At 38.0% G+C, this 13,526-nt stretch overlaps 2 protein-coding genes across 2 annotated transcripts; one reads left to right on the top strand and one right to left on the bottom strand.

The window, feature by feature from the left end:
• Positions 1-3,300: 3,300 nt before the first annotated feature.
• On the top strand, positions 3,301-9,145 carry LOC144513407 (carotenoid-cleaving dioxygenase, mitochondrial-like). The gene is made up of 12 exons (XM_078244472.1): positions 3,301-3,396; positions 3,538-3,736; positions 3,829-4,040; positions 4,201-4,316; positions 4,538-4,640; positions 4,795-4,923; positions 6,442-6,602; positions 6,720-6,887; positions 7,054-7,188; positions 7,677-7,859; positions 8,230-8,340; positions 8,799-9,145. Exons 1-12 carry the CDS (start codon positions 3,360-3,362, stop codon positions 8,913-8,915), a joined length of 1,671 nt encoding a protein of 556 aa, XP_078100598.1. The 5' UTR covers positions 3,301-3,359; the 3' UTR covers positions 8,916-9,145.
• Positions 9,146-9,922: 777 nt separating this feature from the next.
• tex12 (testis expressed 12) lies at positions 9,923-12,472 on the bottom strand. The gene is made up of 4 exons (XM_078244484.1): positions 12,361-12,472; positions 11,904-12,012; positions 11,159-11,210; positions 9,923-10,469 (listed from the first exon to the last, which is right to left on the bottom strand). Exons 1-4 carry the CDS (start codon positions 12,460-12,462, stop codon positions 10,325-10,327), a joined length of 408 nt encoding a protein of 135 aa, XP_078100610.1. The 5' UTR covers positions 12,463-12,472; the 3' UTR covers positions 9,923-10,324.
• Positions 12,473-13,526: the final 1,054 nt, after the last annotated feature.

The raw sequence follows: 13,526 nt of genomic DNA on the forward strand, positions 1-13,526 counted from the left end.
AAAGAAGGAAGGAAGGAAGGAAGGAAGGAAGGCAAGAATAGGTCGAAAATAGTATCAAAAACTTCAAAAACAGTGACATAACTTCGAAAAAAGCGAGAAACTTGTAAAAAGTAGAAGGACAGTAGCAGGAAGGAAGGCAGAATAGGTCCAAAGAAGGTGACACAAATGTCACATTTTTTTGTAGGAAAAAAAAAAATCTACATGAAGAGGAACAATGTTCTGGCCAACAGCCTTGTAACTATTAAACATTTAGTTAAATATCTCACGTACCCCCCTGCAGTCCTCCAAAGTACCCCTAGGGGTACACGTACCCCCGTTTGAGAAACACTGCTATAGGTGAATAACACAGGGACACTGCTATGCCAATTGTGCAGCAATATAGATCCCAGGTTATCATTAAATAATTAACTGATTGTTGTTGGTACGGTGGTTTCAGCTATCCTGTCATTGGATATTTCAGCTTATCAGCTGTAATTCTGCAGCTCTAATCAATTGATACAAGCCATTCTTTTTTCCCTGTCATGCCAAAGTGGGAATTTTTAGGGGTCATAATATCCTAAATGAAAGAAAGAAGAGAGCAAAAGAGCTTACATGTGTAAATGTAAGTGATTACACAAAAAAGTTGCTGCAATGTAGTGAATAATTTGAAAACATATGTTTCTTCTTTCTTTTATATTCACCATATACTGAGATGACCAAATCAGTGAAAAGTCAATGCAGTAGAAATACATCTTGTTTAATACGAACACAGTGTTACATACAGTATAACTCTCTGTGAATGATTGTCCGTGACACAGTAGTCTTCCTTTACTTCAAGGGAGAGGAGCTGATAACCGTTTCACATTCACATTTCCTCTTTCTTATGCATGTACTGTATGCAAGCAGCAATACATGCATCTACAGTTTAAGATTATTGGGGTGAATTTTTAGTGTTGCCAGACCACAACTTTGATGAAAACTCCTTAAGTGGCTTAGTTATGCTTCTGTTGTGATGTTCAATCTATGCCAACTGCTGAAGGGCCTAAGTTGTTTTTGTGGGGATTTCCTTGCTGCTTACATGATCTTAAGTTAGTTTACCCCTGGTGGGGTAAGAAGCCATCCTTTCAGTGCTTTATGTCTGGTTTTACACTAAAGGGAACTCGTGACTGGAATGCTCTGCAAAAGATTCTCAAACTGGACAAACTTTTTCCATTTCATTCTTCAAAACCATCATATCATCCTTGTTCATGGACATATGCAGTTGCTTCTCTACATAATCATTTTTCCAGATAAATATTTGAATGGTTTCTCCCTCTCTTACTGACCCATGTACCTGTGCACTTATTTCTTTATAAGTGTTTACTGTTGTCTGTGTAGTATTTCAAATGGTATTTTATGTAACTTCAATACTGTATGTATTTCTAATGTATTTATTTTCTAGCCCTCCTTCCCCTGCCACTTGTCAGGCCACCATTGTAAATAAGAACCTGTTCTTAATGACTTGCCTGTAAAAATAAAGGTGAAATAAAAAAACAATTAAAAAGAATGAGTATAACATTTACATTAGACTTCTAACACTCCGCCCTTACTGCCCTGTGGATGACCGAAACCATGCTCTTGGCTTATCTATACTATAATGTTGTTTCTATAGATTAAACAGTAGGAGCTGATAAAGCTCTATCAGTATGCTTTTAGACCTTAAAAAGAAGGCATGTCCCCTCAGCCTGGAATATGTTCTGTCCTAGTAAGTAAAGAAACTTTAAGCAGGGTTCAACGTTAAGACAACAAGACAGCCACCAGTCACGCGTCACTGGCACCAACTCAATTGTAGATTGGCCAACAGCACATTCAAATCAAATCATTCAAAAAGCATTCTCCGACGTGGACAAGGGGATGGGGGCGAGAGAATGATACACAACGATGTAATTTATGAAAAAAAATGACTGAAATGTTTTGTTATACCACTTGCCCGACGTGCCCTTATTGTTGAACCCTGGTTAAGAGAATTTGCTGAACTTGAAGTGGTCTGTAACCCTATCTGTGTGGGTCGTAAACTTTTCCTGACCCCACAACAATAAAGGAGTTGCATGTCAACTGACTTCCCTGTGAATCCCTGACTCCATAATTGAGTAATTACTACATAATCTATATGGGCCAGTTCTGCTATCAACCTGATGTCTGTGGCATTTGTGAAGGAACATATAGAACGGGATCCTCCCTGTACGCCTTGTGCTGTCAGTTAATGATTCACCTTTCAGTGACCCCATAGAAACCATAAAATGTTTATTACGCCTTTTTGAGTGATATGCATTGCAATTGTACAGTGTTTCAAACAAATATTGGGGCACAAAGTTAAATTAACTTGTAAAACCCAGACATGTCATGTTACCAAGATATTTCCCTGTGACAGTTTTTGAAATGCATAACTGATATTTAATTAATTAAGTTTTACTTTATATACTGATAATACATAACTATATTTTTCAGTTTTGTTGTTTTGTGGCTTGGGCAAACACCGGAGGACCAAATAAGAGCCCTTACGTTTGTTGGGCAGTTGATGAATGTCATAATACACACGGATAAACAAGAATACCATGTTTGTATACTTATGGTAAAACAATTCAAGTCCAGTATTGCAGATGTACATGGAGGATTACAATTTGCTGTTATTCTCAATCTAACCTTCAGTATTCTAAAAAATAAATAATATAAAAATCTACCCAAATGGGGAATAACAGTAAAAAAAAATCTCAAATGATCCATTATTCCAGAAATAGAAGTTTACAGAGAGAACATCTGGTCGATTTTGTGCTTCTATAAATATTTTGGTCACACTTAATAAAAAGGGTACAAGTAATATCCATTAACAAATGATGTTAATGGTGAGCAATAGTAAGTCATGATAGCCTACATCCTGCATTGATCACGTATTATATCAAAAGTAATTTGTTAGTTACTATATACCATTACTTAAGTATATAGTGTACCTTTTATTATAAAGTGTTATCAAATTTCCCTACCAGCTATTTATCCAAGTGTATCTGCTTTCACCATCACTACATGCATGCATGCATATTAAGCATGAAAAACTAAAATATAAATGATCACGTGGAATAAAGAACAACTTGAGGAGAATAATGAATGCTGCGACAGGGATTTTGCCACTTGTCAGTAAGATTTAGTGATTATCTTTGTGAATAATTTACCATTTGTACAATCTTGTGATCAACAAGTACTTCTGTTTTTTTTAGAGGCTTATGCAATCATAAAATCATGGTTTGCTTGCTTAGTTATCTGACTGTTTCTAGGGGCGTCACAGCCAGCACGACAGTATAAAGCTGTGCCAGTGTCGGAGAAACAGTAGAAACAGAGCTACAGCCATGGCCACCATCACACATCAACAGAACAATATCCCAGGTAAACATTTGATTCTACTAGCTGTGCACAATTTCACTTCAAATCAATTATTTGTTTAATTGATAATGTCCTTTGTTTATTATGTTGAAAATGGGTCTATGGTTTTCACTAAAGTAAAGTTTGTTACTTTTTCCCCCCTAGCACTAACAAATTCCAAGTCTAGGCAGAACATTGACCACTTCACAGATGTGCATGGTCTGCCTTGTATTGAGAAGATTGTGTGCTCAGTGGAGGATACCCCTAATCCCATCAGCACCGTTATCACTGGAAAAATCCCAGAATGGATCAACGGACACTTCTTGAGAAATGGGCCTGGGAAGTTTGAGATCGGAAACCATAAGTGAGTATAAGATTTTAAAGTGTTGATACATCTACTGCTGCCACTACATCACAAAGCTGACTCCTTTCTCTTGTTCCCTCCATTCTCATCAGGTTCAACCACTGGTTTGATGGTATGGCTCTCCTGCACCAGTTCAAAATATCCAACGGACAGGTGACTTACAAAAGCCGCTTCCTGTCCAGTGACAGTTACAAAGCCAACAAGGAGCACAACCGTATCGCAGTGTCAGAGTTTGGCACTGTAAACATACCAGACCCCTGTAAAAACTTATTCCAGCGCTTCCTGTCAAGATTTGAATTACCAAGTGAGTATTTAATCAAACTGAATGAAAAGACATACTCTGACTGCAAAAAGCCTTACAACAGTTTAATTCACTTCAATGTAAAATACAAACTATGAGTGAATAGTGTGGTATTGTTGTGGTTGTGCTGTGTTAACTTTGGCATCTTCATTTTCTCCTCTAGAGACCACAGATAATGCCAATGTGAGCTTTGTGACCTATAAAGGTGATTATTATGTCAGCACTGAAACCAATGTCATGCACAAGGTGGACCCTGAGACACTAGAGACAACTAAAAAGGTAACATGATTTTGAATGTAGTTGTAAGACATGTAGTTGTAGCTGATAATTCTGCAGAGACACATCTGTGCACAGCAGTTTTAAAAAAAAAGTCATAAACAAGTGCAATATTATTGCTAATTTATAGCAGGCTTGCAGGCTACTGTCACTACCCATTGTATGATTAGCTGCTGGATAAACTCATACAACAAAGTCTTTGCACTCATATATTTCTACCTTAGGTGGACTGGAGCAAATTCATTGCTGTGAACGGAGCGACTGCACACCCTCACACAGAGCCTGATGGAACAACTTACAACATGGGGAATTCATACAGCCCTAAAGGTAATTTAGGAAACACAAAATTAGTTTGTTCACGCGGCATTATCAAGAGCCTGTATATTGTATCACTGTATGTAAGTGTACAGAACAACAACACTGCTCCCCATGTGTCTGATGATGACCTTGAGCAAGACATTCATTGTATCTGTGCTGACAGGAGCGACCTATAACATCATCCGAGTGCCGCCGACCAAGAAAACAGCTGAGGAAACCCTGGAGGGAGCCACAGTGCTGTGCTCTATTCCCTCAGTGGACAAGAGCAAACCATCCTACTACCACAGCTTTGGTAAGCAAAAGTCGTAGCACTCAAATCAAAGTACTCATTGCTTACACCCTTGAGCCTTGACTATTAGAGCTATTTAAAGGAGTTAGATTAACTATTGATGTGTATTCTACCAATGAATGGTATCTACCAAGTAATGGTATCTGTGCATGTACTGACGTTATTAAGTGGACTAGGTATTGGCCAGATGAGACTGATTAAATACAGTTTCTTCAATGTGATTCAAGTCAGTGTTTCTGCTATCACATTCATTCAGTCACATCAATCCCTAGCTTACTTAAAGTGCTCATATTATCCTCATGTTCAGGTTCATAATTGTATTTAGAGGTTATATCAGAATATGTTTACATAGTTTAATTTTCAAAAAACACCATATTTTTGTTGTACTACACATTGCTGCAGCTCCTCTTTTCACCCTGTGTTGAGCTCTCTGTTTTATCTACAGAGTGAGGCATCTCACTTCTATCCCATCTTTGTTGGAAGTCGCACATGCGCAGTAGCTAGGTCAGCACTACAAGCTAGTCAGAAGCAGAGTACGAGGGCGTTGCCATTACCCGATGTGAGTCGAGTGCAAATGTGAGTTGCGCATGCTCAGATGAAATAATAAACTTTTTCTCATTACAAACAATAACAGAAGATGGAAATCATTTCAAAAACGTTTTAGCTATCTACGATTGTTTGATTGCTAACGTTAGCTCAAAACGCCATTCAAGTGACAGCCTTTGTTGTGTTTGATAGCTAACTTGTAGCAAGCAGTGAACGAACTTTGTTATGTAGGTCCATTTTTATTGTATTGACATTACAGAAGTCTCTCGTTAGCAGGTTCTTGTAGGCTACTTCAGCCTCTAATCTAGAACTGACATCAGGGATCATGCCATGAAAATGTGATTCCTTATGCTAAATAATAAATTACTGCTATGTAATGTACCTATCTCATTATTCTGTGGCTAACAGCAAAACAGATCTGCGTGTGTCGCAAAGTGACGCATGCGCAACTCACATCTACAGTTGACTCACATCAGGTAGTGACAGCATGCCACGCTAGCAGCTAGGTGAGCATTATAACGTGTGTTACAAAGTGACGCACGTTTGTCACGGAAGTAAAATCTGGACTACAATAGAGCTGTTTGGAGCAGTTTGTGAACAGTGTTTTCTGTTGGAGATGGTAAGTCCCTTTGGGGTGGACTTTGGGCTTTGGGCTAAATTAATCTGCCAATTATTTATTCCATAAATCATTTTACCTATGAAATTAATCAACCAATCATTTCAGCTCTAGAATGATCCCAATGAGTTCCACGCAGAGAGGTTTACAGATGTTGGTAATAAAATAAAATAATAATAGCTGAGAGAGCACTGGTATCTGATCAGGACTAGGTATTGGCGGATTCTCTTGGTTGAGGAATCGGAATTGGTATCCATCTAGTTTTCTTATGAAAATGTCTGAACAGAATGCCAACTACAACTGAATCATCCTTTCAGAATTTTGAATAGAAACTGATATAACCTTTCAATCCATTACAGCAATGTCAGAGAACTATGTGGTGTTTATTGAGCAGCCTATCAAGATGGACTTGTTAAAGATTGTGACAGGCAAGCTGAGAGGGAAAAGCATCAGTGACGGAATTTTCTGGGACCCGAAACACGACACCATCTTCCACGTGATTCACAAGCATACAGGAAAGGTCAGGAAATAAAACTGACCTTGAGTTCTCTGAAATGCAGCGTATTCACTATGATTGCACTGTATATTAACAAATATAGGCTGTTTTTTTATTCTTCTGCTCAATCCTGTGTTGCAGTTAAGCTCCATCAAGTACCTTGCCAAGCCGCTGTTAACTCTGCACCAGATTAACGCATACGAGGAGGACGGCTTCTTGATCCTAGATATGTGTGCTTCAGATGATGGCAAGGCAATTAATAACTACAACATTCAAAACCTGCGCAAGTCTGGAGAAGATCTTGATGAGGTAAGCACTGCAGGTTAAGTAAAGATCAACGTCCAACAAGTTGTACGTTCCATGATTCCACGATTTGTCCAAACATAACTTAAGTGGAGTGCTGGGGTTGCTTTTGGTTCAGCTGAACGATAGTTGATTTGTTGAGCCTGAACAGATGTTCATATTTTCCCACCAGGTGTATAACACCACGTGTAGAAACTTCCCACGGCGTTTTGTTCTGCCTCTCAATGTGGACCGTGATACACCCTACGACCAGAACTTGAACCGGCCCGACACCGCAGCCACTTCGATAAGAATTGCCAAAGAGAAGGTAGTAAGCCAACATGATCTATACGTATCAGCACAAAAGAGATTGTGAAACAATCTTTTGAGTCAAGTCTGTGACACATGGGTAGTAAAAAGGAAAAAGATGCAAATTCCTACTGATAGCAAAACACATTAAGTAACTTACAACTTTGATAAAATGGTACCACTTACGACAACTCTCTTTCTTGCTAACATAGAGTTTTATGACCGAATGGCCTTGTGCAGACATGCTTTATAGTTTTTATATCCATTTTGTGTTTTGTAAAACATTACAACTGTTTGAATTATGTTTGATACCCACAAACAGAAAAGCTGTTCCTTTTTAACATTCTGATCTCATTTTAATTACTTATTTTTGTGAGGGTGGATACCTTTTTTAATTTAATTTCCCAACTGTTAATTTAAAAAAAAAAAAACTATTGTACTATAGTGTAACTGCTAATGTTTCCTGATCCTGAGTCTCATTAACCAGGTTGCTTTTTCTTTGTATAGGTTTTCTGTACCCATGAGGACCTCCACGGAGAGGATCTTCATCAATATGGAGGTCTGGAGTTCCCCCAGATCCACTATGACAAGTACAACACCCACCCCTACCGCTACTTTTATGGCTGCGGCTTCAGACATCTTGTAGGAGACACGCTGATCAAGATGGACCTCCACGGGAGACACATGAAGGTGAATTGAGTTTTATTTATTTATTTCTCACTTGGACGTTTCCAGCTGTTACAGCATGGCAACAATGAATTATTTTAGTGATATGCAGTCTTACATGTAGTAAAGAAGTGTGGTATAATATTGTAGTAGACAAAAGGGAGACACATTCTAACGTCCAGTCTATGATCATTACAAGTCAAATAACAACCAGTACAACAAAAAATCTCAGATGTACATTTGCACATCGTTTGTTTTACTTTTTATATGAAAAACAACAGTCCTTAAGATATAAAGAAAACAAAAGATAAGTCAAATATGATAACAGCAACTGCATACTGCAGCAAACTTAAACTCTACAACTCACGAGTAACTCTACTGTATTTTCTCACAGGTGTGGGAACAACCTGGTCTTTATCCCTCCGAACCAGTCTTCGTACCCTCCCCTAATGCCACGGAGGAGGACGATGGCGTCGTCATGTCTGTGGTCATCACTCCCAATAAGGTCAGCCATGTTCAGTCGAATATTTTTGAAAAAGGGACCATGCTCAATTTCTCATTTTGTAATGGCAACATTACACTTTTAGACTGCCTTTTAAACACAGTCTTACTACAGGTCACAACCCTGAGAGATGCACTTCATGATTTTGTTATAGGACCCAAATCCCCAAAATTTCTACCCAGCTCACTGTTGGTTCAACACAATCATACAAATACAGCTGATTATCAAAACAACAGCTGTGAGGTGGGAGACAATTGTGAGATTTGGAGGCATTATACCAAAATCAAGGAGTGTATCGAAGTCTACAAAAGACATTTTGGTGCTTAAAAATATCAAGTTTTATGTAAAATATCAATTGAAATGCAATTGCTCAATACATGTGTGAGTTCTATAACTCTCACTCTTAAACTCTATAGCTTTAAACAAGTTTTTTTTTCCACCTATGTCTTCATTTTTTCCAGGACAAGAGTACATTCCTCCTGGTTTTAGATGCCAAAACGTTTGAGGAGCTGGGCAGGGCTGCGGTGCCCGTCAACATCCCCTACGGTTTCCATGGGACATTCAATGCCACGCCATAGATGTAGGAGAGGAGGAAATACATGATGAGTGTACCTTTGACCTCACATGGATAGATAGAAGTCATGGCATAAGTTATAAACTACTTAAATATTGTTTATGTTGACGTTTTGGTTGTCTCAACGTACACGTGAATTTAGAGGTCACTACACAAATATGAATGCACTGTATAGTTTACTTGTTAGAAAAAGATTCCTACTCATAATTAATCATATTGTAGCTGTATTATTGATAATAGTGTAATATTGAAGTTCTTCTTTCTATACTTTAAAACATTCTCTTGAAAATGTTGTAAATAAAAAGGAACTGATAAGTATAATGCATGCTTTAGCACAATTACCAAATGTTGGAGAAATGTATGTTAATTAAATGAAATTATTTATTGTATAAATGACACTATGAATAAAAAACTGTACTTAAACATCTGGTCTATGTGGATTAATTTCCTCCTGGTAGTAATAATTGTTAAAAAATTAAAAAAGATAATGTGCTTGCTAACTGAAAGTAGATTTTATATAACACAACTAAAGATTAACTTATTACAACCAGTGGAACATATTGTAGACAGATATTGTATTGCTTTAATTGGAATCCTATAAATGGTAACTAAATTCTAGAAACTGTACATTACAGTCACTGATATATTATATATTACATGTGTACAACAGTACTGGCAAAAGTACTAAATATTTCTAAGTAATTGTTAATGTCAAGTTATAAAGTTGTGGTAACTGAGTGTGGCACACTTGCACCCTCTGCTGGCTGGCCAATTGAAAGAATACAGCTTGAATACCGATTAAAAACAAGACGCTTAATTTATATAGCCAAAAAAAGGAATGCAACAAAGCTTTCTCTACTCTACTTTTGGTCATGGGTTTTGGATAGGTTTTTTCTTCCTTTTTTTATTTTTATTTTGTGTGTGTGTGTGTGTTGGGGGAGATGGCATTTCCCCAAATCCCTCTTATTAGCTATCAATAATGACAACAAATAAACATATTTCTTACTTAATTGGCACTTTAATTCTGAATAAACAGTAATAGATATATTTCTGCATAGTAAAGTTTCTTTTAATATTCTTTCAAAAGTAATGAAGGTTGGTTTATATTTAGGCTATATCACAAAATGTAAAGTATGAAGAATCAAAGCGAAATTGTGATATGGGATAAGGAAGAATAAATAATATCCTATTCAAAATGAGTTTTTACTAAAACTCATAACTCAATAAACAGTTAACATATATTAGTTTCTTTTATAGTCAAAGTAATACCAGAGTATTAGTTAATGACTAACATATGAACTGCAGAAGGCACATGTGCAATACATAAACAAAGCCGTTCACTGAAAGAAAAGTATTCTTCTGTAAAATGAACAGGTCAGCATCTTTACATAAGTAACAGTCCATACAACAGACTTAACCCTGCAGTTTATCCGAAATCAGAGCCAATGTTTGCCTCAGGTGCTTTTTCTTCTCTTTTAGGTAGGACTCAAGGTTTTGAGCTTCTGTCAAAATGCCCTCCAGTTCCTTCATCTGGGACGTATCTGCTGCAGCTCTCTCACTGCAGAAGAAGCAAGAGAAGCAAGTGTGTGTCGGTGTTTAATCGATTAAAATAGTTTGTGGCACACATTAAGAAGTCAATAGATCAACATCCTAACACGTCATTAGGATTCATCCTCTGGGACTATCTGTACTAAGTTTAATGTATATCCATCAAAAAGATGTCCAGTAGTCACCACACCTTTTACTTTTTTAGGAGAAAAACTGATCTACTGAATTTAAAGATTATTTTTTGGGCATTTTTAGGCTTTTATTGACAGGACAGCTGAAGAAATGAAAGGGGAGAGAGAGGGGGAATGACATGCAACAAAGGGCCGCAGGTCGGAGTCGAACCCGGGCCCGCTGCGTCGAGGAGTAAACCCCTACACAAGGGCGCCTGCTCTACCAACCAAGCCATCCGGGAGCCCGAAGATCTACTAAATTTAAAGTTAAAATGACTGCACTGGAGTTGTGTGTGGCTTTCACCTTCTGTATTTGATGTCTACCTGTGAGCCAGAAACTCACAAGTATAGGTGCGTGTTTTCCCACAGTTCTTCAATGTTTTATTAGCATCATTTTCAGATGGAAAGGTCGTAACTCTTTCATTTTGTTTTACCTAATTCGTTTAAGGTTTTAAGCAAAATAGATAATCAAGAGTAATTCATGAGACTACTTTGTGAAATCTAATCTAGTTTTTGGAATACGACCTACCTTAATACTTCAGCAAATTTTGAAAACAGCATGCTGACCTCTCTACTTGCACCTGTAACAGAGCAAAGCAGAGAGAAATGCTGCAAATTTCACTCAGTGGCAAACAATATCTTGACAATCAAGCTGACTAAGTATTATTTTTCCCAATATTCTATTTATGTGACTGAAAATTTGATGTGGAAGCATTCATTGGCCTGGAACCAGACTATTTCAATCAGCACAGTGACGAGCAGCAAACAGATATTTCAGCAACAGCTTTGAATCACATTATTCACTTCACAGAATGTGTTTACAAGACACTTTTCTCATATCCTGTTTTTAATTCACACCACTCGCAGGCCACTTAGTTAATGGGGAACTTCATTCTGACTTGCTGTGAGCTCATGTTGCTAACAGTGTGACAGCACAGTTTGTTGCTGCTTTCATTTGTTTTGACATTCAAAAACAGTAACATGTATGAGAAGAAATGATGCGTGAACACAGCCTTATAGACCTTTTCAATGGAATTCCATTGCTAGGCAACAGCCTGGGTCCTTGTTAACGTCCTGTGTCAGCTGATGTCATTCACATAGACTGCAATAAGGAAACTTATAACGTTTCCAGTTCCATTGCACTGAAACAGGAAATATACTGGCTGGGACACATTTAGAATGCTTATGTTTACTGTGAAATGGTCTATAGTACTATATTTATTTGTAGGCTGAAATGTAATGTGACCGCCACATTAGTGTGACATTGCACTTACCTGCAGTTGTAGCCACAAATAAATCTGCTGACTCCAAAGTGGATGGTTTAGAGGGAGGTTTTTTCTTTTTCGGTGGAGATTTGTCTTGATTTGCAGGTGTATGTTCCGTCTATTGCAATGGGGAAAAAGACTGGTTGCATTTAAAAATTATTTACGCGTTGAAAAATCTATCTGTTTCAAAACAAGTGAAAATCTCATTAATACAAAAGCAGTACAAATTCTGTACCATTTACAGCACACACATTACTTTAATTATTGTTATTTCCTTATTCTGAGGGACTGTGGCAAACATTCAGCAGGCCATTAAATGAGACTGAGAACGCAGCTCTTTGACCCTCTTACCTTCTCAGTATCTATTAGAATACTGAGCTGTCATTGACCCAAGATGAGCTTTGTTTAAAACTTAAATAGATTTTTTTCTTGTAAATGTTTGAATACACATTTCCTCATTTCTTACCTCTTGGAGTGCTGTCTGTTTAGGGGCTTTGTTGTTGTTCACTGCCCTCTTGTTTAATGTTGGCGGAATCAGCTTTTCTACCATTGGTGTTGCTTCTTTCATTGTCACGCAATGTTACTGCAAATGTGAAATTGAAATAAACATTAGAATTACCTGTAGTTTATTAATCACAAAGGTCTGTTTGTCTCTAAATACCATCAGTGCTACAGTAACTTATAGTGTGTGCTAACATCTGCCTATATAAATCCTGTGTAGGTCTTTGAATTACGGTTTCTTGTGTTGCTCATCTTATTCTTCATAGTCCACCAAAATACCAAATTATTGTTAAATCATGGTTTGGTAAGAAACTGACTTAAAGGAACATGCCGACTTATGGGGACTTTAGCGCATTCACCGTATCCCCCAGAGTTGGATAAGTCCAGACATACCCTTCTCATCTCCGTGCGTGTCGTAACTCTGTCTCACGCACCCAGCGCTAGCCTCGCTTAGCCCAGATCCTGGAGGTAACCGGCTCCAACTAGCCTACTGCTCCCAATAAGTGACAAAATAACGCCAACATTTTCCTATTTACATGTTAAGAATTGTATTGTCACAGCGTGTACAAATAACGTCACATGAGACACAGCCATCTTCTAACTGTATATAAACTGGGAACTATATTCTCAGAAAGGCGAAGCACTGCTACTTCTGCTACTTTGGCGGAGTGATTTGCTTGCAGCACCTGAAAAGCCCCGAGGTGAGGAGCAGAGAGTAGCAGTGCTTCATGTGACCTTGTTATTTGTACATGCTGTGACTATACAAATCACAACATGTAAATAGGAACATGTTGCCGTTATTTTGTCACTTATTGGGAGCAGTAGGCTAGTTGGAGCCGGTTACCTCCAGGATCTGGGAAGGTAGATGAGAAGGGTATGTATGGACTTATCTAACTCTGGGGGATACGGTGAATAAGCTAACGTCCCAATAAGTTGGCGTGTTCCTTTAAGCCCGACTCAGGTGTACATTTTACTACACCTTGTCTATTTGTGTCTGTAGTCAGTCACTCCAGGATTTCGCGATGTCGCGATCGCGCCAATTCACGCAAATTCAACCAATCACCGCAAATTTGATGCGACTCGCAATTTTGACCAATCACCGCAACTTTTCCGCACATTTGACCAATAACC

This window comes from Sander vitreus, chromosome 3 (genome assembly GCF_031162955.1).
Source record: "Sander vitreus isolate 19-12246 chromosome 3, sanVit1, whole genome shotgun sequence".
Taxonomy (NCBI): domain Eukaryota; kingdom Metazoa; phylum Chordata; class Actinopteri; order Perciformes; family Percidae; genus Sander; species Sander vitreus.